The 22,967-nt window shown below is 38.6% G+C and overlaps 1 protein-coding gene across 1 annotated transcript in view; it reads right to left on the bottom strand.

Annotated features, from left to right (window-relative positions):
* The window catches only part of LAT2 (linker for activation of T cells family member 2), a 412,539-nt gene that overhangs the window by 34,793 nt on the left and 354,779 nt on the right, over positions 1-22,967 (bottom strand). Inside the window, exons 12-13 of the mRNA XM_044054201.1 lie at positions 18,647-18,718; positions 3,293-3,352 (exon numbers count right to left, since the gene is read on the bottom strand). Coding sequence (XP_043910136.1) covers positions 3,293-3,352; positions 18,647-18,718 — 132 coding nt within the window. The remainder of the gene's footprint in view (positions 1-3,292; positions 3,353-18,646; positions 18,719-22,967) is intronic.

Raw genomic sequence — 22,967 nt, 5'->3', positions numbered from 1 at the left:
ATATACCTGTCCCTCCAAACCATTCTGCTGATGTTGCAGAAGAGGCTTGGATCCCTAGACCAAGTTTTTATACTGCCATTTGACTTGATGATGTGCACTAAATCCATCTGTATTATTAGGCACAAAAAGAAAAAATATGATGAGATGTAGTTATGTTTAAGATTTTTCATCATTTTGCATACCTTCTTCTGTCTCTGTAGATGACTATATTGAATAGTTAATGTGGAAAAAGATTTCTTGACAAAACAAGTGACAGGAATGGCAAAGGATAATGACTACCAAGATCTTGCTTGTGTTCAGTGAGAAGTACATTTTTCATAATGTAGGCCTGTTTTGGCTTTATTCACTTAACTAGGTGATACATAGCTTTTTAGTTGGTCTTTTAATTGTGAATGTTTAAGTGTGTGTGTGTGTGTGTGTGTGTGTGTGTGTGTGTGTGTGTGTGTGTGTGTGTGTGTGTGTGCGTGTGTGTGTGTGTGTGTGTGTGTGTGTGTGTGTGTGTGTGTGTGTGTGTGTGTGTGTGTGTGTGTGTGTGTGTGTGCGTGCGTGCGTGTGTGTGTTTTATATATATATATATATATATATTTTTTTTTTTTTAGGTTTAGGCATGGACGAAGGGACTGGTTTTCCTTGTAATATTGTTCACATAGGTAAGGTGGCACTGTGATTACTAGTTTCAGATGCAAGTGCAATGATGGAAATGTGATTACTTTATATGATATGCCCAGCTGTGTATTTTTGTAAATGTTTAATGCAAACATAAAGTATAAATACTTTAAATACAGTAATCATCCTGAAAGAGTAGTTCTTTTTCTGCTAATGTCTCTCCATTCCCTTTACCTTATATTGATTTTCCAACTAAATGTGATGTAACTGAAGAAGGCGATTTACTCATTTTCCTTCTGCCATTAACAGCTGAACTGATGAAAGCGCTGGTCTCTGCAATGGAGTAGTCCTATATTCAAAATGTTGAGATGACAATCCTCATAATACATAACTGCTAATGCTTTTTCTCATGAGCTTTTTCACTGTTTGGATATACCTTTCCACATGTCCTGCTCATCCTTACCAAATGGACTTTTTGTAGCATGCTTCAATTCTCCTCTCACGTGCAAATCTTTTGAATTCCTAACTTTTGGATCGTCACATATGACACCATCCAGAATCCCTTTTCTCAAGAATACAGACTGTAATGCATAATGACACTTGCAGTTGTTGAGACTATGTGTTTGATTACTTTAGACGGCTTGGAGTAATAACCTGCATATATGAGATAAATTGCTTCTTTGAAGTGACACACAACTGTTCCATGGATGAAGCTGCTCTTTACTTCCAGAATTCTCATGGAATATATCGATAAGCATCTCTTCCGCTGGATTGTTATGTCCTGTATTATATACTGCACAACTCAACTATTCTACATGTTCCATTTTAGTCAACATTCTGGTCAGTTCATTACATCTCTTGCTCTCTTCTTCTGTTTTACTATTCCAAGATGTGATGCATGCATCCCCTCAGATATTTGTCTTTGCAGCTGACAGGGAACTGTTTTGCCAGCTTGACGCATTAAGTCTTGCACACAACTTATTTCTTCCTTGAAGAAAATTAAGTCTAAATTTCTTTCCTTACTGATGATATTTACTTAGGCCAGCCTTTCGTTGTAACATCTCCCAGTAACTGCATTTGAAAGACAGTGTCAGTGCACCTCTGGATTTTTTTTTACTTCGTCTCCTATTGATAATTGCATTATTACCAAATGAAATGCTATTTCTTATAGCAACTCTTCATGCATCTGTGGCAAACACGCTCTACTCAACACATCTGCTGTATGTAATTCACTTCCTGATCTGCATTTCATTTTCGTATCCCATTTCTGCAGAATAAGTAGCATCCTTTTCAGTTTTGGAGGCAGCTTGCACATACAGACTTTCTTAATATGCTTTGCAAGGGTTTACAACCTGTTTCCACCGGAGTGTTTCCCAAAGATATATTCATAGTAAGGACTAGGTCAGATTATAGCACACTCTTTAAAAGGTCCTGTTACTTCTGTGGCCTTTTTCACATGTGTTTCTGCAGGAGGTTTCTGTGAAACTGTGGCTTGTTCTTTCAGCCACACATCTAATAAATATTTCATGTTGGATGTGCAGACCAAAGCAAAGGGAACATTGAAATTGCTGTGGTACAAAGCATCTAGGTATGAATGGCCAACCCAACAGATTTATCTTTTGGCATAATACCCAGAGATGATCAGTAAGAAAAGAAAAAAGATAATTACAATACAGTTGCTTGAGGTACTTACCATAACAAGAAATGTTTAACAGCCTTTTTCAGTCTCAGTAATACTACCTACCCTCCATTTTCCATTTCCCATTTTCTACAGTGTGTCTTTATATTTCTCTTCATGTGTGGCTTCTGAGGATGGTTAAATGGAGTTTGCCATGATTACAGCCTGGGGACCCATTGTGAAGGGGGTGAGATCTGGTGTATATTTGTCTGTGTATACAAACAGTGGTTAGTTTTTTTACTGTTATGATAAGTTCCCAGGCACTAAAGCATAACTGCCGTATGCATAGTATTTTGAGCATATGAATATCCTAAAGAGAGGTAGTCTAACCACTGCCTTCATATAATGTTGATTCAAGGGCACAGAAGGATCCTGGTTGCTTTTGGGCATGATAAGAATGCTAGTACCTTATTTTGCCAGTGACTTCTTGAACATTTTCCTATAGGAAAAGTTCAAAACATAGCAAGTCTGTAGTCATTAACTGATAATTTTCTCCCTGTATTGGAGGGGGGTGTCTCATTGATTCCTTTATATATGAAGCCTCTCTCTAATGGCTACCACTGTTATTTCAGCCAAAGTGTAGCCCACAATATTCATTATAACTAAAAGCTGTAGACAGTAACAAGAGAGTGGGACTAGCCATAACCCAGAGGAAAAGGATATTGAATATTTTCTGTTATTGTGTGTATCGCAAAGCTATAGTTTCTATAGTTAGAGTTTGTTGAAGTCTGACCAATTTATCTAAATGGAAGATATGTTACACGTGCCCACCTCTCCCTCTTCAGATATTCAAATCAAAGATTTTTAACTCTCCGAGAAATAAGTATAAATTTACCAAGACTCTTACAGTAAAGTACATCTTTTCTAAAATATTTTTTTTCATTATAAAGGATTAGTCATGGCAGGCTCCAACAAAGTCTGCATTGACATTCTCTTTAATTACAGTATGAGAGCAAACTTTGCATTAAGTTAAAATTATTATGATTCTTAAAACTAGTAATACTTTACCTATATGTTTCTTGGTCCACTTCTCAATGTAGATGCTATTTTCATATTCAGCAGAGTCTCCTAAAGCCAGAATACAAAGTTTTATTGTAAAACATTTGCTCTGATTACCCATAAATCAATTCAACTTATATTTTCATTTCTGTCAGTCTCCGTCTCTGTATTAATTACACCTTCATAACTTGATAGGACCACTTAACTATGACCCTTTCTCTTGAAATGTAAGTCATTTTTATTAAATAAAGGTTTTACAATTGCATATATATGCTATCTGACTGATTAACAGAAAAAGATGTGAGAGTTAGGTACGTAGCAATATGATGCTTTAAATTAGCCCATTAACTGGTATATTTTTGCACAGTGTAGGATTTATATAACCAACTGCAAAAGTAACTTATAAACATGCTGTTTACAATACCAACACCAGAGGATAAAAATATAGGTGAGAATCAAAGACATGACAAAGCTGAAAATGTATGAGCATTTTATTACCACCCAGCTGAGGCATACTGAAGAACCATAGAAACACAGAATGTGATGATGATGGTGATGTCTTTGCATTCCAGTACCCATAGCAGGTACCCAGGGAGCAAATTACTGACCAATAAATGATGGTATGAGGATATCACTTACATCGCAAGACATGGATAAGTGCAGGTATTTATTTATGAGATTGCATACCATGTGCAGTGGATGCCAAGTAATGACTGCCTAAAAAAGTTGCCATCTGAGCTTAACATATATTTGATAACATTTTATCTCAAATTATAAATGATAAGGATAGCAATAGTGAACCATGATGTTCATATACAGCACACTATGAAACATGATACCCACTGCATGAGAGATAACACCCACATGTTGAACAATGATAAAGGAATGCCTCGTGCTCCCATACAGCTTACTCTGAAACATGATACCCATTGCATGAGAGATACCACCCACATGTTGGACAATGATAAAGGAATGCCTCGTGCTCCCATACAGCATATTCTGAAACATGACACCCACTGCATGAGAGATACCGCCCACATGTTGAACAATGATAAAGGAATGCCTTCTGCTTCCATACAGGATACTTTGAAACATGACACCCACTGCATGAGAGATACCACCCACACATTGAACTATTATAAAGAAATGCCTCGTGCTCCCATACAGCATACTCGGAAACATGACACCCACTGCATGAGAGATACTGCCTACACATTGAATGATGAAGGAATAAGAATGATGCCTTTCCTCCTGTAGTTTCTAGACTATTCGTAGATATATTAACATACAACCTTAGACATCTTAACCACTGTTGTCCTTCTCCGAACCCCCCAAACTAATCTTCACTGCACAGACCATGCTTTCTCAGTCCTTGGTCCCAACCTGTGGGGATCGCTCCCTTCTTTTCTTAGAGATCATTCCTCTCATCCCATTTTTTATTCACAAATATAAGCACACTTCAAGACTAGAAAAATGCAACTACTATCTGTCTGGTCATATAACTTGAAGTCTTTATTCCAGTTTATGCTCTATCTATATTTTTGATTGTGATCTTTCATCATACCAGCTCTGATTTCCTCTGTATATATATATATATATATATATATATATATATATATATATATATATATAGATATATATATATATATAATGTATTTATTCTGTTTTTTTTACTCACTCTGTGCATAATATCATTTATCTATTGCCCTTATTCCCTCAAGCCAACTATGATATTCACTTTGTATATAACACGTATATAATTGCATTTTATCATTCACTGTGTATATGCCATGTTAACTATTATGTAACTATTGTGTTTTCCCGGGCTGAGGCTGAAATGGGTCCAGTGGGGTCAGTGCTCTATTTCAGTTAAGAAATTAAAAATAAAATAAATAAATAAATGCCTTGTACTCATAAACAGCATACTCGGAAAGATCACAACCACTGTATGAGAAATACTGCTCATACACTGAACACCAGTGAAGGAATTCCTCCTGCACATAACTGGAACTATCCATAGCTAGGACTACGGTTGCCTATTTATGTGAGCTACACTATGTGACCCACCTTGATAATACTACTACAGTAGATATGTTTATGCAGATACTAGAATATTCCATTTACAAGTAAATCTAAAACTATTCGGCAGCAATATTTTACTTGAGGTTTTAGTCATAATTTTAGAGTATTTTGTACTCAAAAATCACATAAGGAGAATATCCTACTTAATGGATAAAATTTACTGCTACAAAATGAAAAGAGTCTAGCTGAACTGCACAGTTATATTTTTAAAACATGGCTCAAAAGCCAAATTTTCAATGCTAAATACAGCCTTATGAATATTTGTAAACTACCTAAGTCAAAATAGCAGAGGAAGTACTCTTTTTTTAAGAAATAAGACACAGCATGGCATGAGCCATTATTTACTATTAATATTAATAATCTCACTGTAGGTAGAAGCATGTGATGAAGCTAAGTGCTTAACCTTACTAGAGGACAATAACACAACCTTGGAATGCACTCTACTTCAGTGACTCATTTCTAAGTAATACTATACTCTTTCTTAGTTGCTGATCAAGTCATAGTGATATTATTGTGTAATATTACCACATTGTCTGTGATAGTAAATAGTCTTTCCAGAATTTATAGAAACACTATTCGGTGTTGGTTCATTTGAACTGGTATCAGGTTTAACTGTGAGTAGTAATTCACTTTTCTGTGAGATACAATGATCTCAGAGTTAGTATATTTGAGTAACAGAGGGTATGCAGTTAGTGCAAAATCTCCTTAGCAGTGAAAGAGCACATTTTGATACTCACTATTTCACTGCCAGTTTGACACTTAGTAATCACACTTCGGAGAATCGGTCACTGATGTAGTAAATGTTCAGTCATGCAATCATTCGAACTTCATGGATAGAAGTGCCCCAGAATGATGGCATAAATGGCTAGTGCCAACAACTTGCCCATAGGCTGAAGGGCAACGTAGGTGCACAGACCTTCTAATGCATACTCAGAAACAATATAGCTAGCAGCGTTTGTAAAATGCAAAAACGTCAGGAAGACATTGTTGGGACATTTGCCTGTGATTGAGGAGCCATTTCATATGGTAGCTATGGATATTGTGGGTCCTCTGAGTACCCCAAGTTCCACAGAGAAAAAAGTATATCCTAGTGATAGTGGATTATGCTACATAATACCCTGAGGCAGTGGCTTTGTCCTCCATTGAGGCAGAGAACGTGGCAAATGCTTTGTTAGAGATTTTCGGCAGGGTAGGTTTCCCAGAAGAAATACTGACTGACAGAGGTGCCAATTTCATGTCAGACCTGCTGGCTTGTCTGTGGAAGTCCTGTAGGGTGAAGCACATGAAGACCACCACTACCATCACCAGACTAATGGTCTTGTTGAGATGTTAAACTCTACAATCAATTCCATGCTACAGGCATTTGCAGATCAGTTTAAGAGGGAGTGGGACAAATATTTGCCCAATCTGTTTGCTTACAGAGAGGTTCCCCAGGAATCCACATGTTTTTTTACCCTTTAAGTTGCTGTATGGGCATAGGGTGAGGGGACCTCTAGATTTAATTCGAGATGGGTGGGAATTTGAGTTTGAGTCTCACAAGGAGTCTGTTGTGGCATACATACTAAACCTAAGGACAAAGCTCAGGGAACTCATGGGCTTGGCCGAGGAGAACCTGGCAGAAGCCCAACAACAGAAAAGGTGTGGTATGACAGGAATGTTCGAGATAGAGAGTATGCTGTGGGGCAGCAGGTAATAGTTCTCATTCCTGTCAGACACAACAAGCTGCAAGCAGCTTGGGAGGGACCCTACAAGGTGGTAGGAAAGGTAAGTTATGTTAACTACATGGTGGAGCTGCTAGGCAGAAGGCAGGGGCACCAACTGTACCATGTTAACATGATGAAACCTTACAATGATATGGAGGCCCTTGTGCTGAGCATTTGCAGTGGATTGCAGGAGGAGTCTGAGGGAGATCTGGGGACTGATCTCCGTGAGGCCCAAGCTGACACCTCCGTGGAAGGGGTAGCAATGTCCCAGCAGCTATCTCCTACCCAGGTTTGAGAAATCCAAGTAGTGTTGCAGGAATTTGAGGACATGCTCTCTGGGAAACCTGGGTGCACCCACCTGGGGCAGCACCAGGTGTTTACAGGACCCTAAAGGCCTATTAGGCAGGCCCCCTTATAGAGTGCCTGAGGGAGTCAAACAGACTCTAGGGGAGGAGGTACAGGAGATGTTGGAACTAGGGGTGATTCAAGAGTCCAACAGTCCCTAGGCCTCCCCAGTGGTGCTGGTGCCGGTGCCAAAGAAGGATGGCAGCACCAGGTTCTGTGTGGACTACAGGAAATTAAATAGTCAGACAGAGGTAGATGCTTACCCTATGCCTAGGACAGATGAGGCCCTACAGCAGCTGGGTGGGGCTAAGTATCTTACAACCATTGATCTTACCAAGGATTACTGGCAGGTGCCCTTGACTCCCAGTGCTAAAGAGAAGTCAGCCTTTGTGACTCCTTTTGGCTTGTATGAGTTCACAAAGATGCCCTTTGGGATGAAGAATGCCCCAGCGACTTTCCAGAGGCTGGTAGATCATATCCTAGCAGGAGCAGGAGGCTTTGCCCTTGCTTGCCTAGATGATATTGCCATCTACAGCCATTCCTGGCCACAGAACCTTCAGCATGTCAGGGAGGTGCTGGGCAGACTACAGAGGACAGGGTTGACAATTAAGCCAAGCAAATGTCAGGTGGGTATGGCATAGGTCTCCTACCTAGGACATAGAGTGGGGAGTGGGAAGATAAGGCCAGAACCTGCCAAAATGAAGCCATTCAGGCATGGCCTGCACCTGTTAGTAAAAAGCAGGTGAGGGCATTTTTAGGGACAGCAGGGTAGTACAGAAAGTTCGTCCCCAGTTATAGTACCATAGCTGCTCCCCTCACAGACCTGACAAGGAAGAACAGGCCAGATAAGGTAGTGTGGACCCCAGCATGTGAGCAGGCATTCCAGAAGCTTAAAGAAGCTCTGGGAGGACCCCCCTGTGTTAGCCAGTCCAGATTACAGCAAAGAATTTGTTGTGCAGGTGGATGCTTCAAACCATGGGGTGGGGGCTGTACTTAGCCAGATTTCTTCAGAGGGAGAAGAGCACCCACTGGTTTATGTCAGTTGTAGGCTCCAACCCAGGGAGGAATGCTATGCAGCTGTAGAAAAGGAATGTCTAGCCATAGTGCGGGCACTGCAGAAATTTCAGCCTTATCTGTATGGAAAGAAATTCACTGTTATGACACATCACAACCCCCTAACATGGTTAAACAGAGACAGCCAGCAAAATGCCAAGTTGCTAAGATGGAGCCTGGGGTTGCAAGCATATGATATGTCAGTGCAGCACCACAGTGGAATTAGCAATGTCAATGCAGATGGGCTCTCAAGACAGGAAATGGGGTAAGGTCTACTCAGATATCCCTAACCCTCTCAAGCAGCGTTTCTCAAGGGTCACTTGAAAAACTAGCTTGAGTTCTCTGGGGGGGGGGTGTGAAGGCTGCCAGCCTAGCCAGATAGAATTTTATAGATAATTCTATCATTTGTAAATATTAATGTAAGACACAGGCTTGTTGTCTTAAATGGTAAAAAACTGCTGTTAAATGTGGAACTGAAAAAAATAAAACAACTGTTCTCTCTGCTGACCACCTAAAACATATTGTGACCCTTTGATCTAAAGTCAGCTCCGGCCTGTCTAGATGAAGACATTCTTTCTATTGTTTTAACCAAGAGTTAAATTGCTAGATTTAAACATGCAAATGTATTTTATTGCTCTGCTTCCTGACCAGCTACAAGATAACACAAGGATATGTTAAGAATGTAAATGTAGTTTCTGTTAGCCTGGGAACCCAGGGAAGTGTGAAGAATGATGTAATGGGAACCAGGAATGTGATTTTAAAAACAGAGAGAATCAGAGAGCTTTATGCATTTTTGTCTTGACCATCCAACTCATAGCACTGTCTTGCTCTACAAGTAAGTTTATCTTAGACTTGTATTTTCTCTTAGAAATAGCTAGAAACTAGAAAGATTAGACTGTTTTTATGTGATGTCAGAACTGTACTACTGAATTATTTTAAGTATTTCTCTGTGATCTCTGAACTCTTGACTAGCACTGTGTAGTAAGAAGTATTGTCTTGTGTTTTTATTATTTATTATTAAATATTTTAAAACCTTTCAACTGTGGCTGTTTTGTGTAGAGATAATTTAAGCTCTAGAGTACATTGCATATTTATAGTGGTTACTGTGCCAAGTCACTCTAATAAGCCTTGACTGTTTTGTTATACTACCAATTGGATAATAATATTGCACAGTAATAATTGGACACCCTTTTAAGGGCCTTTGAGTAGCTGATAAATATTAGCTGGGTGGTGGCAGTGATTTCTACCGTACAGTCTGGGTAAAAGGGGCACAGCTGGAGAACCTGTGACAGCCTTCCCCAGCAGTGCCTGTGTGGTTGTATAAACTCTTATCTCAAAGTGTGTGTGTGTGTGTGTGTGTGTGTGTGTGTGTGTGTGTGTGTGTGTGTGTGTGTGTGTGTGTCAGCTACTTGGGCAGGGACACGAAGCACTGGTTGGACAGAAAGGGTGCTGGAGATTTTAGCTTGCCCAGCTCGCTGAGATCTGGATCCTATAGCTGTGCCAGTGGGGAGTTTTATTGGGGACCTGGAGAGCAAGGAAGCGACCAGCCCTGGACTGACTGTGATCTCTGTGTGCTCTTAAGGGAAATTGCACTTTACTGTGTGTATTTGTTATCTTTTCCTCCTATATAAGACACCCATCACTGGTGTTACTGGTGAGGATTGAGGCACCTTGATTGCTGGGCCAGGGCACGGGCATCACAGGGGGAGTATTAATGATTGGCTGATGTATAAAATCTTTGGTAATACTATTATTTTAATTAGAGTTAGTCTTTCCTCAAAAGTAAAGAATAGTTTGTTCCATGCTTCAGTTAATTTTGTTATAGTATTGATTACTTGCTGATAATTTGTTGTTATTGATTGTTTATAGGTTAATTCAATGATTACTCCTAAATATTTTATTTGAGAATTTCCCCAGTTGAAGTTTTTAAATGTATTCAACCTATCAGTTATCTGTTTGTTTATTAGCAATGTCTTTGTTTTGTTTTGTTTTTTTTTATTAGATATTAGCTCTGATAGTTTTCAAAGAAGTCTATAGATTGTATTAAATGTTCTAAAAATGTTTCAGCATTTCCACTAGTGATTAAAATATCATCAGTAAACAACTGGATTTTAGGGGAAATATTTTCATTTAATTTATAACCTTTTAAACAGTATTTATATTATGCTTTATGAAGTTAGCGAAAGGTTCTATTGCAAGTGCAAATAATAAAGGGGATAGTGAACATCATTGTTTTGTTCCTTTAACATTTTTAAAGGGACTAGATATGAAAATGCCTATCTTTACATAAGATATTGAGTTAGCATAAATCTTATTAATTAGTTCTATGTATTCATTAGAAAAGTTATATTCTTTTAATGTTCTTAACAGATAGGACCAGTTTATTGAATCAAATGCTTTGTTTATGTCTAGGCTTATTATCGATAATTCATTCTTGCTTTTATTCGTAATGTCAATCAAAGAAAATAACCTAAATAAACTGTCATGTCCTTTTTACTTTGCTTCTCATGTATTGTTCCCACAAATTCCATTTTATTTCTATGTTGATTCCTCCTTCCATTTTCAAAAGTTCCCTCTTCAATTCCTTTATCTCCTTTACAGTATTCAATAATTCAGTTTACAGCTGGTTAAGATTTTGATTTCCATTTTCTAATTGCCTTTTGACAGCTAACAGCATTAAACTTAGTAGGGCCTTACTACACTTGAGCAATTCATTTTCCATACCCCAACTCAAAAGAATCATTTCCTTAGTTAAAACAATTTGCTGTCCCATTTCTGACAAAGTACCTCATGTAGGGAATTGTTAAAATCTGCCAACTTATTGCATTCTCAAAAAACATATCCTCATGTACCCCTCTCATTCCCATCACACCAATAACATTTGCTGTCTGCCTGTGAAAAAATTCCCTGAAGTCTACTTGGGGTATAAAAAAACATTACCAAATATTTCCATGCAAAAATTCTAAACCTTCTAGATTTTTTTTGCATACTTGGGAGTCGTATTGAATATTGTTTTTCTATTCTCACTTCCCAGTCTTTTCTAACCTCTTCTTATTGATTCTTATAGTTATTGTGCGTTATTTTATATCCACTACTAATTATCCATTTTTAAACTTTTATGTTCATGAATAAGAATAATATAAAGATTTATGAGATAAATAGAAATAAGACTAAGATAAAAATTTATAAGATAAATAAAATTTGTGAATATTTAAACAATAATGAGAAGAAGGGTGAAAAAATGTGCTTGCTAAACATAGCTTAACATGTTAAATTTTTTTAAAGTTTACTTTTATATACTACAGTATGTGTCTAAAATTTTAGGGGATGTAACTAGTCTGGTCACCTTAAATTTAGGGAACTTTGGTGGGAGTTGTTTTTATTGCTGCCATTACCCCATGTCTAAATCATTGTGTTTCCTTAAATAGCTGGTTAAAGGAAAACTCCACCTTCTCCTACAGTTTAATTCAACTCATAAGTTGCTTTTCTCCCTACAATGTGATTCTGGTATTGTATAGGTATATGAAACCTGTTTGTACTTTATAAAACTTTAATTTCCTTGCTTTGTAATCAAAGGAACACTTTTTTAAAGCTTAACCTCTCACATAATTTGCAGAGAAATTTGTCTACACCTGCATGACTTACACCAGACACAGAGAAATTTGTAGTCAAGTATTGCTGAGAATCTTATACAGGTGATTAGTCCTGCTGATGTCAAGAGCTCAGACTGCTGTAAACAAGACAGAGAGGTGGAAAATGGTTTTCCATTGTCTTTATTGTAGAGAGGAAGAGAACTTACACTGATTCACAGCTGCTTTAAATTTAGCCATGCTATTCATAGAAAAACAGAGCAATTAGATCAATGGTTCAAAGGCAGTTGTCACCTCTTTTGACAAATTTACATAAGCAGCATCACAGGATTGAAATGCTAAGCTTTAGACTTTAAATGTTTGTTATTTATACTACTTTACATTTAAATTTTTTTTCAATGTAGTAACAAAGATGTCTGTGACATTTAGAAAAAAGTCATTAAAGATTTTTTTTTCATGTAATTCTTGCATAATAAAACATTTACCAAAATGGGGGGAGGGGACTGTCAATTCATCTTGGACTACAGAAAGATACTTTGAACAGCAATTTAGCAACTGTTTTGGTTGCAGCTGTATAACTCCTTAGTATACTGTAAAACAAGTCCCAAGACATACACAAGTGAGGGCCATTCAAGGAATAAAAGAAGCAGTCCTGTTACAGAAGGTATCTAAGATAACAGTGGATAACTTTAATCTCATTATATGTCAATGGCATGAGAATACACCACTACATCCTTATGTCTAGTGTGACTCGTATAAAGCAGATTTGAAATGGATTATGGAAAAGAGAAAGGCTTGAAGAAAAATAAGATCACGTTGATATGTCAACCCCATTGGCAGCCATTTGCAGAAAACATATTAAAATTCTATAAGCAGTCAGAGTGACTTTGAGGTGTTAAAATAGCTCAGAAAATGAGATAGTGAAAAATTATATTTTTTGTTCTAAGGTGGAGTTTTCCTTTAAAACTATAACCTGATAAAATTAAGTAATTATTTTATCATTTGCTAGGTTTTTGGGTTTTTTTTTTCATTTTTATCATTGTTTTTTTGTCATTTCTTGCCTGTGGTTATATAAGCAAACTATTTTGAAGACATTTTATTTCTGATGAAGTGCCTGATTGGGACAAAAGTGCTCAAATACATTATTAAAACCGCATTTTTTTCCGTTTAGCTTATGCTAGAAAGACCCTGCTCTTGCAATATGCCCACTTGTGATTCAGAAACATGTTGGCCACACCGAGGTCAGGTAAAACCATATTCTCATCTAATTTGCATGTTTCTTTAATTGCAGTTACTACCATGATATACAGATCATGGCTGGGTTGTTCTGCACATCACCATAGTAACATGCTTCTTGTGTTGGCAGTGGCATCCCCACTGGTCACTCACTCTCACACACACTCACACACACACACACACACACACACACACACACACACACACACACACACCATAATCCCTGTATTGGTCCCTATCTTATCTACCCTCCTGTGGTTCCTCCCACTTCCACCCCGTAATACTTTAGTGCCATTTTAGCATGTATGTATTAGGTCCTGGAAATCCAGTGTATCTCCTACCCCAACACCCTTGATTCCTGTTACAGTGTTGGTACATTTTAAAGAATCATCCCTGGTGTCTAGTGTATTTCCCTACCCCCAATCTCCATTATGATTTTCCCTGGTGGTGTAGTGCATCCCTCCATCCTGAGCTCCATAGTAATATCTTTTTTAAAATACCTTTATTAAAATATCACTTAACACATAGGTACACATACATTAATAGAAAACCAAGCGTACCTTGGGAATTTTGCATAAAGACATTAAATCGTTACATAAGGAAATTATGTCAGACTTCTTGTTTGACATGACAGAACGTGACTATTTACACAACTTTGACAGGATTGATAAAGAATGTGTTATGATTAGAACTCAGGAGAAAAAAGGGTAGTTTTTCTGAAATTTAGGCACAGGAGAAAAAACATGTTTAAGCTCCTGTAAGGCTTTCCCTTTGTCCTGAAGAGACTTAAACAAACCAGCAGCCACTTTCTCAAACAAAAGTTTATTATCCGGAGGAGCATCCATCAACTTAGCCTTAATATCATCAGGTAAAGGTTGAAGCCTAAGCCAAGAATACCTTCTCCATTACTGAACCAAAAACAGCAGCCTTAGAAGAGGCATCTGCTACATCATAACTACATTTGATAGAATGATGAACTACTTGAGAGGAAGTCCCTAGCAAGGACAGAGCAGATTTAATCTCAGAGTCTGGAAGATCAGAAAAACACTGACAAGCCTGAGAAAGAAAAGCCTACACATACCTAGATATGTGAGTGTGATAATTAATTGCTCTATAAGCTAGGGTAGCTGTAGTGTAAACCTTCTTAACCAGCCTGTCCATGGTTCTGCTGTCCTTGTCAGAAGGCAATAACTTGGATGAAGGAAGCAACTAAGATGGCTTAAAAGAGGCTACTGACACCATAGAGGGGTCAACATCAGGACATTTGAACAAAAAGGAACAATCCTCAGGCACCCTATAAAACCTATCAGACTTCTTGGGAGCAGGGGACAGAGAATCAGATGCATTAGCGACATTGGAAAAAAACATCCAGTAAAGCAGCCAAGACAGGAAGAATAGCTGTAGGTTTAGGAGATTCCAGCAGCAACAACTCATAGTACCTCTTATGGATATCAAAAACCTAATCACAATCCCACTTTAAAAATCCATCATCTTAGAGAGTGTGTGTCCCCAAAGGAAATTTCCTGAGAAGGAGTATCTGGACTATTAGAGTCCTCCTCCTCCTCTGACCCATAGTCTAAAGGAGAATAAATCTGAGTAGAATAATTAAGGGATTCTTCATCAGAATCCAACTCTTCCTCAGAAGAATTCAGTTCCCTGGGCCTTTAAGTGGAGAAGAGTACCTAGGAGAAGCAGAAACTGAAAACCCTTGATGAGGCCTTAATGACAGTAAAGCATTAAATAACCCCTGAGTAAAGGCCTGCCACTCACGTTGTGGATCCCTATGAGCAGAAGAAATATGTTTAATTTTCTGTTTCTTTTTTAAGGGAACGTCCACCATAAAAAACTGAGAAGGCTCTGACTCAGGATGGCATTCAACAACCGTAGAAGGAACTTCTTCCCTAATAAGAATCTGAGGATCCCCCCATGACCCCTTAGAAACAATCAACCTTGGTGCCCCCTGAACATCTGAAACAGACATCTGCAAAGCCTCATTGTACATGCTGCCTGCCAGATCCTCGCTGGACTCTAACCCAGACATGGCTGAGAAATCCAACAACACAGCCTGACAAGCCTCTGGGTTTGTAACAACCTTGGGAGAAACACGTAGCAGAGGCTGGACAGCAGAAGATTCCAGTCTTACCTTTTTCACCTTCTTCTTCTCTGATGGCTGACCCTCAGGGCAGGCAGTTCCTTCCATTGTATCTTTAGCAAGAAGCTTATGATGCTGGTTCTCAAGATATAATGAAAGGGAAGAAAGCCTTCTACGAAGAGTTTTCAGGGTGAATGCCTGACAAATCGAACAAGACGTGTGGTCGTGAGAAGCTCCTAGGCAAAAATGGCACTTATCGTAATGATGGTGTTTATGGGGAATCTGTCTCTCACACTGGCATTTGCCCTTCCTGGATGACAGTAACCCCAAACAGCACAAAAAAGTCAAGGAAAAGAACAAACCTCCAACTGGGTACTTATCTGCAGTGGTGAGGACTTCAGCAAACAGAAGTAATCACAAAAATGCAGTAAAAATTACAGAAAACAAATGTAGGCAAACAGACCGACAGTTTGAAACAGGATTCTGACTGGCAGCAAAAAAGTTCTGAGGATGGTATGCCTGAATGTCAACTTTATGCCCTATGCTCCACGAGCAGCATTTGGTTGATGTTCAGTATACCTAAAAGCAACAGTAGGCTTCAGTAGACTGGCCGGCTGTCGGGCTTCCATAGCAAGGACTCTCATACGTATTCCTATTATACTGTTGGTGCACTTTAAAGAATCATCCCTGATGTCTGGAGTATCCCCCACCCTGAATCCCCATCATGATGTCTGTGCCTTAGGGCACTTTAAGGAGTTTTTCTTGGTGGTGTAGTGCATCCCTCCAGCCTGATCACCATAGTAATATCCTTTTTTAAGCACCTTTATTAAAATATCACTTAAGACATAGGCACATATACATTAATAGAAAACAAAGCAAGACATATTAACATTTTCTTCCATTTACCCAGTATACATTACATGTTCTCTTTCTTTATAACAACTGTATTTCAGTCAACATTATGTAACTCACTCAGTTCCTGCCTTCTCTTAAACTTCACTCCTTCTCCTGAACATTATTCTGCATGTATTTTTCCTGCAAATTCTATTTATCTGTAATTACTCCTTCCCTTTTTTAAAGATCTCTTTTCCAGTTTGTTTATCAAGTTTACAATTTTCACTACTTCAGATAATGATGATTTAGATATTGATTTACATTTTCTAGTCCCAGCTTTTTTTTGGCAGTCAACAGAATTAAACTTAATAAGGCTTTACCATGTCTAAACAATACAGATCCTTTGCCCCAGCTCAAAAAGATAATTTCCTTAGTTACAGCCATTTGCTCCTCCAATATTTCTGACAGAGTAGTCTGTAGGGATTTTTTTAAATCTGCCAACTCATTACACTCCTCCAAAAAATGTTCCCATTTACCACTTTCTTCCCCATCACAACTCCAACATTTGCCACCTACCTGCAGAAAAATTCTTTGAAGTCTGCTTGGCATATAAAAATACCTATGCAAATACTTGCAAGCAAAAATCCTAAACCTTCTGGACTTTGTTGCATATTTGTGAGCCATAAATATGTTCTCCCATTGTTCGTTTTGTTTCCAGTCTCTCTAGCCAATTTTTTCTAACTTCCTCTGACTGATTCTTATAGTTATGCAATATGTTATTTGCCCTACTAATTATCCCCTTTTTAACAGCAGATTCCGTTCTAGATTTTACTAAAGACTACAAGAGCAGACCTTTCACTTAGGACTTCCCTATCCCTATGTCTATACTCCAATATCAATCCATGATGAGGAAGGCAGTCTCTCTGCAGTCCAAACTTCTTCTTGGCCTCATCCAACTCTAGTACCTTTCCTTCTCTAGTTCTTTGTTCCAATACATTGGTTCCTTTAACAGTTTTCTACACTAAATTCCAGTCCCCTCTTACCTATTTCTGTACCCCCTCCTTGCAGTCATCCCTTTGTTAAAATCTCCTTTCTCCGTTCATGTGCTGGCTTAATTCTTAGAATACTTTATGGATCTCCATAGTAATACTGGTGCCATCATGGCATTTAAAGTATTCCCTGATGTCCAGTGGTTTCCCCAATCCCTGTAGTAATGTTAGTGCTATCACAACACTCAATGTAAGCCCTGGTATCTAGAATATCCCCTCATTCCCAGTTCCTGTTTTGCTGTTGGTGTCATTATGGCACTTTAAAAGAAAGCCATGGCATCTAGAGTTCATCCCCCCACCATCTTTGTGTTCAGTAGTTGAACATGGCCTTTTGACTACATTCAATACATTGATGTGGTGGGATGGCCTTGTTGAACTACACAACCAAGCAATTTCTTAAATCATTCGGCTGTGTAGATGCCTTTCTGGAGGGGGTTCCATGGAGACAGCACATGGGTAATTTGCATATTTCTCTCCCTTCTGAATGCCTCATTAGCATTCGGCATAGCTGTGGGCCAGCCCTTCATGGTGCTGCACATCTTTGTGTTAGAGGACCATGCAACACTATGTAAAGCTAGTGGCTGAAACGAAGAAAGGTGGTGCTACAGTTGCCCCTGCATGTACATGTCATGGTAGCTTTATGAATACACCCTGTAGTTACTGTGCTTATGTATGTTAAATCTTCATGGTATATTCTTTAATGGTGCAATGATATGCCCAGCACTTTGTCAAAGATGTAGCCTGTGACTAACTCTCGAAACACTGATGTTTCTGGAAAAGTTGCTGTAATCTCCTAGAAACCTATTTTCAGTATATAACAGCTATGCTTCAGTCATGTCAGTCATCCTGCTAGACAGGCGTCCAGGGAAGTAAATATTGTGGGAAGAAATAGCCAGGGAATTGTTATGGCTAGGCTTGTATAGGCCCTAGGGCTGATAGCCTAGTACTAACCTATGAACCTATGAATTGATGTGATTTTTATTTATTTATTTTTTGGGGGGAGGTGTGGGCAGCTAACTGATGTTGAAGTGATGAACTAGGAGGTAAAATGCAAATGAAATGCATTTTAAATTATTCATACAGCTTCTTAATGAATAACTTCCTACTGGGTATGTCTGGAAAAATATTCTGAAGGCAAAATTGAACCTAGCTTGAAAATGACTTGATATTCCTTTTGCATCTTTTTCTGTATAGATGATAATTCATATTACACTGTGGGGTTCATGTTAATAAAATATTTCTAAATAAAACATGGCCTAAGACGTCATGCTCCTCTTGCAGTAAATCTATTTCCCTAGTTATGTCTTTCATTGCATCACTACAAGGTACACCTTATCAACGTGAAGAAAATTAATTCATCAGGCATAGGAATCACTTACCAGATAACATGCTGGCATGCTTGGAGATAATGACATTTTCGTAGGAATTTGTATCATCATCATCATCATCATCTGGGGAGTACAAAAGAGATAATACAATTCTATTTAACACGTCTGCAAAATAATTGACATCTATTTGCTGATATCACAGTGTATGAAATGAGGTATGCATATATAATGCTGAATGTTTTAAGGAATATTGTGGTATAGTGAGAATTTAGATTTGTAACTTACCAGACAACATCTGGAAAAACTGAAAGGGCAGTAAGACCTTTTCTTTTTTATTAGTATCTGTTTTATTTCCCAAGGAACATATTTTTAGGATTAGTTTCACTTTGTTTCCCATGGAGAAGTAACCCCAAAACTTTCAATAGTACTTTCTTCAAAACAAATATTCTGTAATCCTTGCCAGCTAGGACCTTGTCATACCTCTGGTGAATGCAAAGAAAAAATTATAACATATGATATATTATATTGAATGCTAGCTAAATGTGCTTCATTTACATATTTTGAACTGAGAAGTCTGTTATAAAATACTAATTCCAATTTTCTAGTGTAAAGATACAGAATTTATTTATTTATTTGACATTTGTTGACTAGGTTAGTCTGTCTGAACTTGTGCCCTTTTTCAGCAGAGGCCCGGGGAGAAAAGCTCCACAGTACAAATTAAGCAAGTAAAACAAAATTCACAGTTCAGCTTTTGCAAGTTAAGAATTCATAGTACAGCTTTTGCGACTGAAGAATTAACAGGAGTAAAGTAAAATAAAATAACATAAAAACAATAAAAGTACATACAAATAGTTTAAAAAGATCAGCAAACTGAGGAGCAAGTAGGAGAGCTCAACTAATGAGGCATAATAAAACTAGGGGTGAGTACTGAGGTGGTTAGTAAGGACAAAGTGGCAAGAAGCAGAATAAACGTAGTTGAAGGTGTAGTATTAGAATGATAGGAGCTAGTATGACATGCTACATTTAGAGAGGAAATAAGAGAGAAAGGAAATAAGTGTCATGTTACGGGGCAGGACGGGTGTGGCAAGCAGTAGTTGATCATTGTTGTAGTAGATGTTGTAGTAGACTGGCTGTCAGACTAGATTACATAGTTGTGGGAAAGGAGAAAGGTGAGGGAGGGAGAAGAATAAATGGGAAACAGGGAATGATTGGATTCCTATAGCCTTACCACAGCCGTACCACTCACACCTGCAACAATGAGGCTGAAGGAGCCTGATACCATGGTTACACTATAACAGATGCCACCCTCCAAAGCTGTCATTAAAATAATGCATCAGCCCTCCTCTGAATAGTATTTACAAAGATAATGAGGCCTGTGTAACAAATTGTGCTACTGATACCTAGTGGGTCACAAGCTTATTACGGTAAGGTCATGTGACTTGCTGTACTACAGCTGGAACCCTTTCCTGTTTGAATCCAAATAGTTAACTTGTTGAGATCTCTAAACACAGCAATTAGCCTTCTTTGTTGGAGAGTTACTACAGCCTTATCACATCATGGTTATGGACCCTTTAGTGCAGGTACATAGTGTCTGCCTACACTGCTAGTGACCTGGGATCAGTGAAAGGCCTGTGAAACCAGATGGCTGTTGGGGGTTATGCCTGAGTAGTTGGTGGTCAAATTGCTTACTGTGGGATGAGGGAGGGGGTTTTGCTCAGAGCAGCACCACTACTAAGGAGTGAAACCAAACAGAAGTGTAATGTTAGGTGATGATGCTACAAGGAGCCAAGTGGGCATCATACTCCTTGTGCACAGAAGTGTGCACACTTAGACACAGTTCATCATTGCACACTTAGACACAGTTCATCGTTGCACACTTACACACAATTAATCGATGCATGCCCATGCCCATTGTCATGAAAACATACAGCGATAGGGCCCAGCAAGAAGTGCTGTGTGGCAGTATTAATGATGCTGTCACCATAGGGCTGTCATTTCCTGTCTGCCTTCTCAGACCCACTTCAGAAATTCTCCAGCCACTTCATTAAGGGGAACTGAGAGACTCTCAGTCTTTGAGGGCTGAATTGGACAGGGAGACTAGTGTTGGACAGCAGTAGATGATCCTTAAGCTGCCATAGGGCAAGCAAATCATGTTTACAAAAACCTCTGAGTACTATACATTTCCTGTTGTCAATTATCATCATCACCATCATCAACCCCCTTTTCCCAGTTTTCTATACGGGGACGGGGTGTCAAATCAACTGTCACCACCTTTCTCAATTCAGTAACACTGTTCCACCTTCTTTGACAGTCATACCTGACTGTCTCAGGTCTTCTGTCATGCAGTCCTTCCATCACTTTGCTGAAAGTGTTCATTTCCTCTTGCCTTCTTCTCATCTCTTCCAAATCTTCTTCAGAAAATGATGCTCTGCTTTCCTGCACTGGTGTCTAAACTACCGTAATCTGTTCTGTTTGACCTTCTGTGCAAATGGAGTTACTTTGGTTTATGTTCTGCTGTCAATATTTTTCCATCTATCCCATATTATGATCCTACTACCCATCTCAAGCACTTCATCTCCATCAGCTTTAGCTTTCTCAACTGCTCTGTCTTCACTGTCCAGGTTTCTCTAATATATAGAAGTGCTGATCACACTGCCATTTTGTAAACCTTACTTTTCAACTTCTGTGGCATCCTTCTATCACATACTACCCTGACAATCTGTGGCAGCTGGCCACAGCTCCTCTGATTCTAGCTTTGACCTCCTCATGTATACTTTCCTTCTCCTCAACCACCCCTCCCAGATACTCAAAGCTGTTGACCTGTTCCGCAATTTCCATCCTATTTTATTTTTTTTCTTCTGATTTCACCTATTTGATGCTATGACAACTGTCTTGTCTGAATTCACTTTCAGACTGTTGTGGATTTCGTCATATTAATTGCCATTAGTTTTATTCTAATGTACATGTAATGCGGATTTATATTTAGAATAAGGAATTACCTTTTGCTGCAATTATTTTTGCAGTTTTTGTTTTAGTGCCAACCACATGGATTCTTTGTATGCATTTGCAATTATACTTGCAATATTAGTGAAAAATGATCAGATAAATGAAATGGGATAGTAAACATGAGGGTTACCATTTGAAATGCTGGGACTTGACTTGCCAAGTCCTGAAATGTAGAGACTGAGGTCCAGATTCCAAAAGACTTGTTCATGGTGTAAGTGACCTACTCCGGTGTAAGACTCCAGAGTAAGTCACTTACACTGGGAACACATCTTTTGAAATCTGAACCCCAGCGTAAGTCTGCTTTATAGAAAGGCCTTATAGCACAGTAAGTCACTTACACTGAGAGAAATTGGAGTGACTGACTAGCCCCAAAAGGTTTTGGATAGATTAGAGAGGAAAACAAGAAGGATGCTTCATGCTCATCAAATGATTTATAAAAATCTGTGCATACCAAGATTATATATTCCCCATTCCGAAGGGGGGATGGGCCTCCTTGAAATTGATTACATGTATAGATCTGCAGTCATGGGACTGCATACATATCTGCTGATCTCACAAAACCCAAACATAGTGAAAGTTTTGAAACATGAGGAGAATAAATCTAAGATGACTTCCCTTCTTAGTCTAGCAGAAGTATATCAGCATCAAGCAGGAATGGAAATCATACCAGAAGTAGAGAAAAATCAGGCAGCAACTGAATGTGCCAAAAAAAAAAAAAAAAAAACAAAAGAAAGAAAATAAGGTGAAGGATCTGAAAAGAAGGAAAGAAATGTAGATAATGCATAAATATAGTTGCAAGTACAGAAAACTCCTGGAAGAACCTCACGTTGATCAGGATCGAACACAGGAATGGTTAAGGAGAGGTGAATTCAAACCAAAAGATGAAAGGTTAATATTGGCGGCTCAAGACAGTAGGCTACGTACACATTGGTTTACAAAGTCCATTGAACATGTGGGAGAAACAGACAAATGTAGGATTTGTAAAACAGAACTGGAAACAGATGCACACCTTGTTGCTGGTTGTGATATACTAATGGCAGAAGGATTGTATTATGAAAGGCATATTAATGTGCCAAGACTGTTGCAGTGGGATTGTGCACACATTATAATATTGAAGTAACTGAAAATCACTGGAAACATAAGCCACAAAGCATCATAGAAAATGATGAAGTCTACATCACATGGGATCACCCATTACTAACAGTTCAAAAGATAGATACGAGAACCAGATATAGTGGTCCATAATATAGTGGCCCATACAGGAGGAATGCCAGGCACCCAGCATTACTGCGGCACAGGTTAAAGCTGCATTGTTCAAGGCCAAGAATACAGCTTCCATGGGACCCGACAATATCCCTGGATGTGT

The sequence above is a fragment of the Protopterus annectens genome, chromosome 13.part0 (genome assembly GCF_019279795.1).
Source record: "Protopterus annectens isolate FY-2018-M chromosome 13.part0, PAN1.0, whole genome shotgun sequence".
Lineage (NCBI taxonomy): Eukaryota > Metazoa > Chordata > Ceratodontiformes > Protopteridae > Protopterus > Protopterus annectens.
The sequence above is the reverse complement of the archived record's forward strand: the minus strand, read 5'-3'. Positions and strand labels throughout refer to the sequence as shown.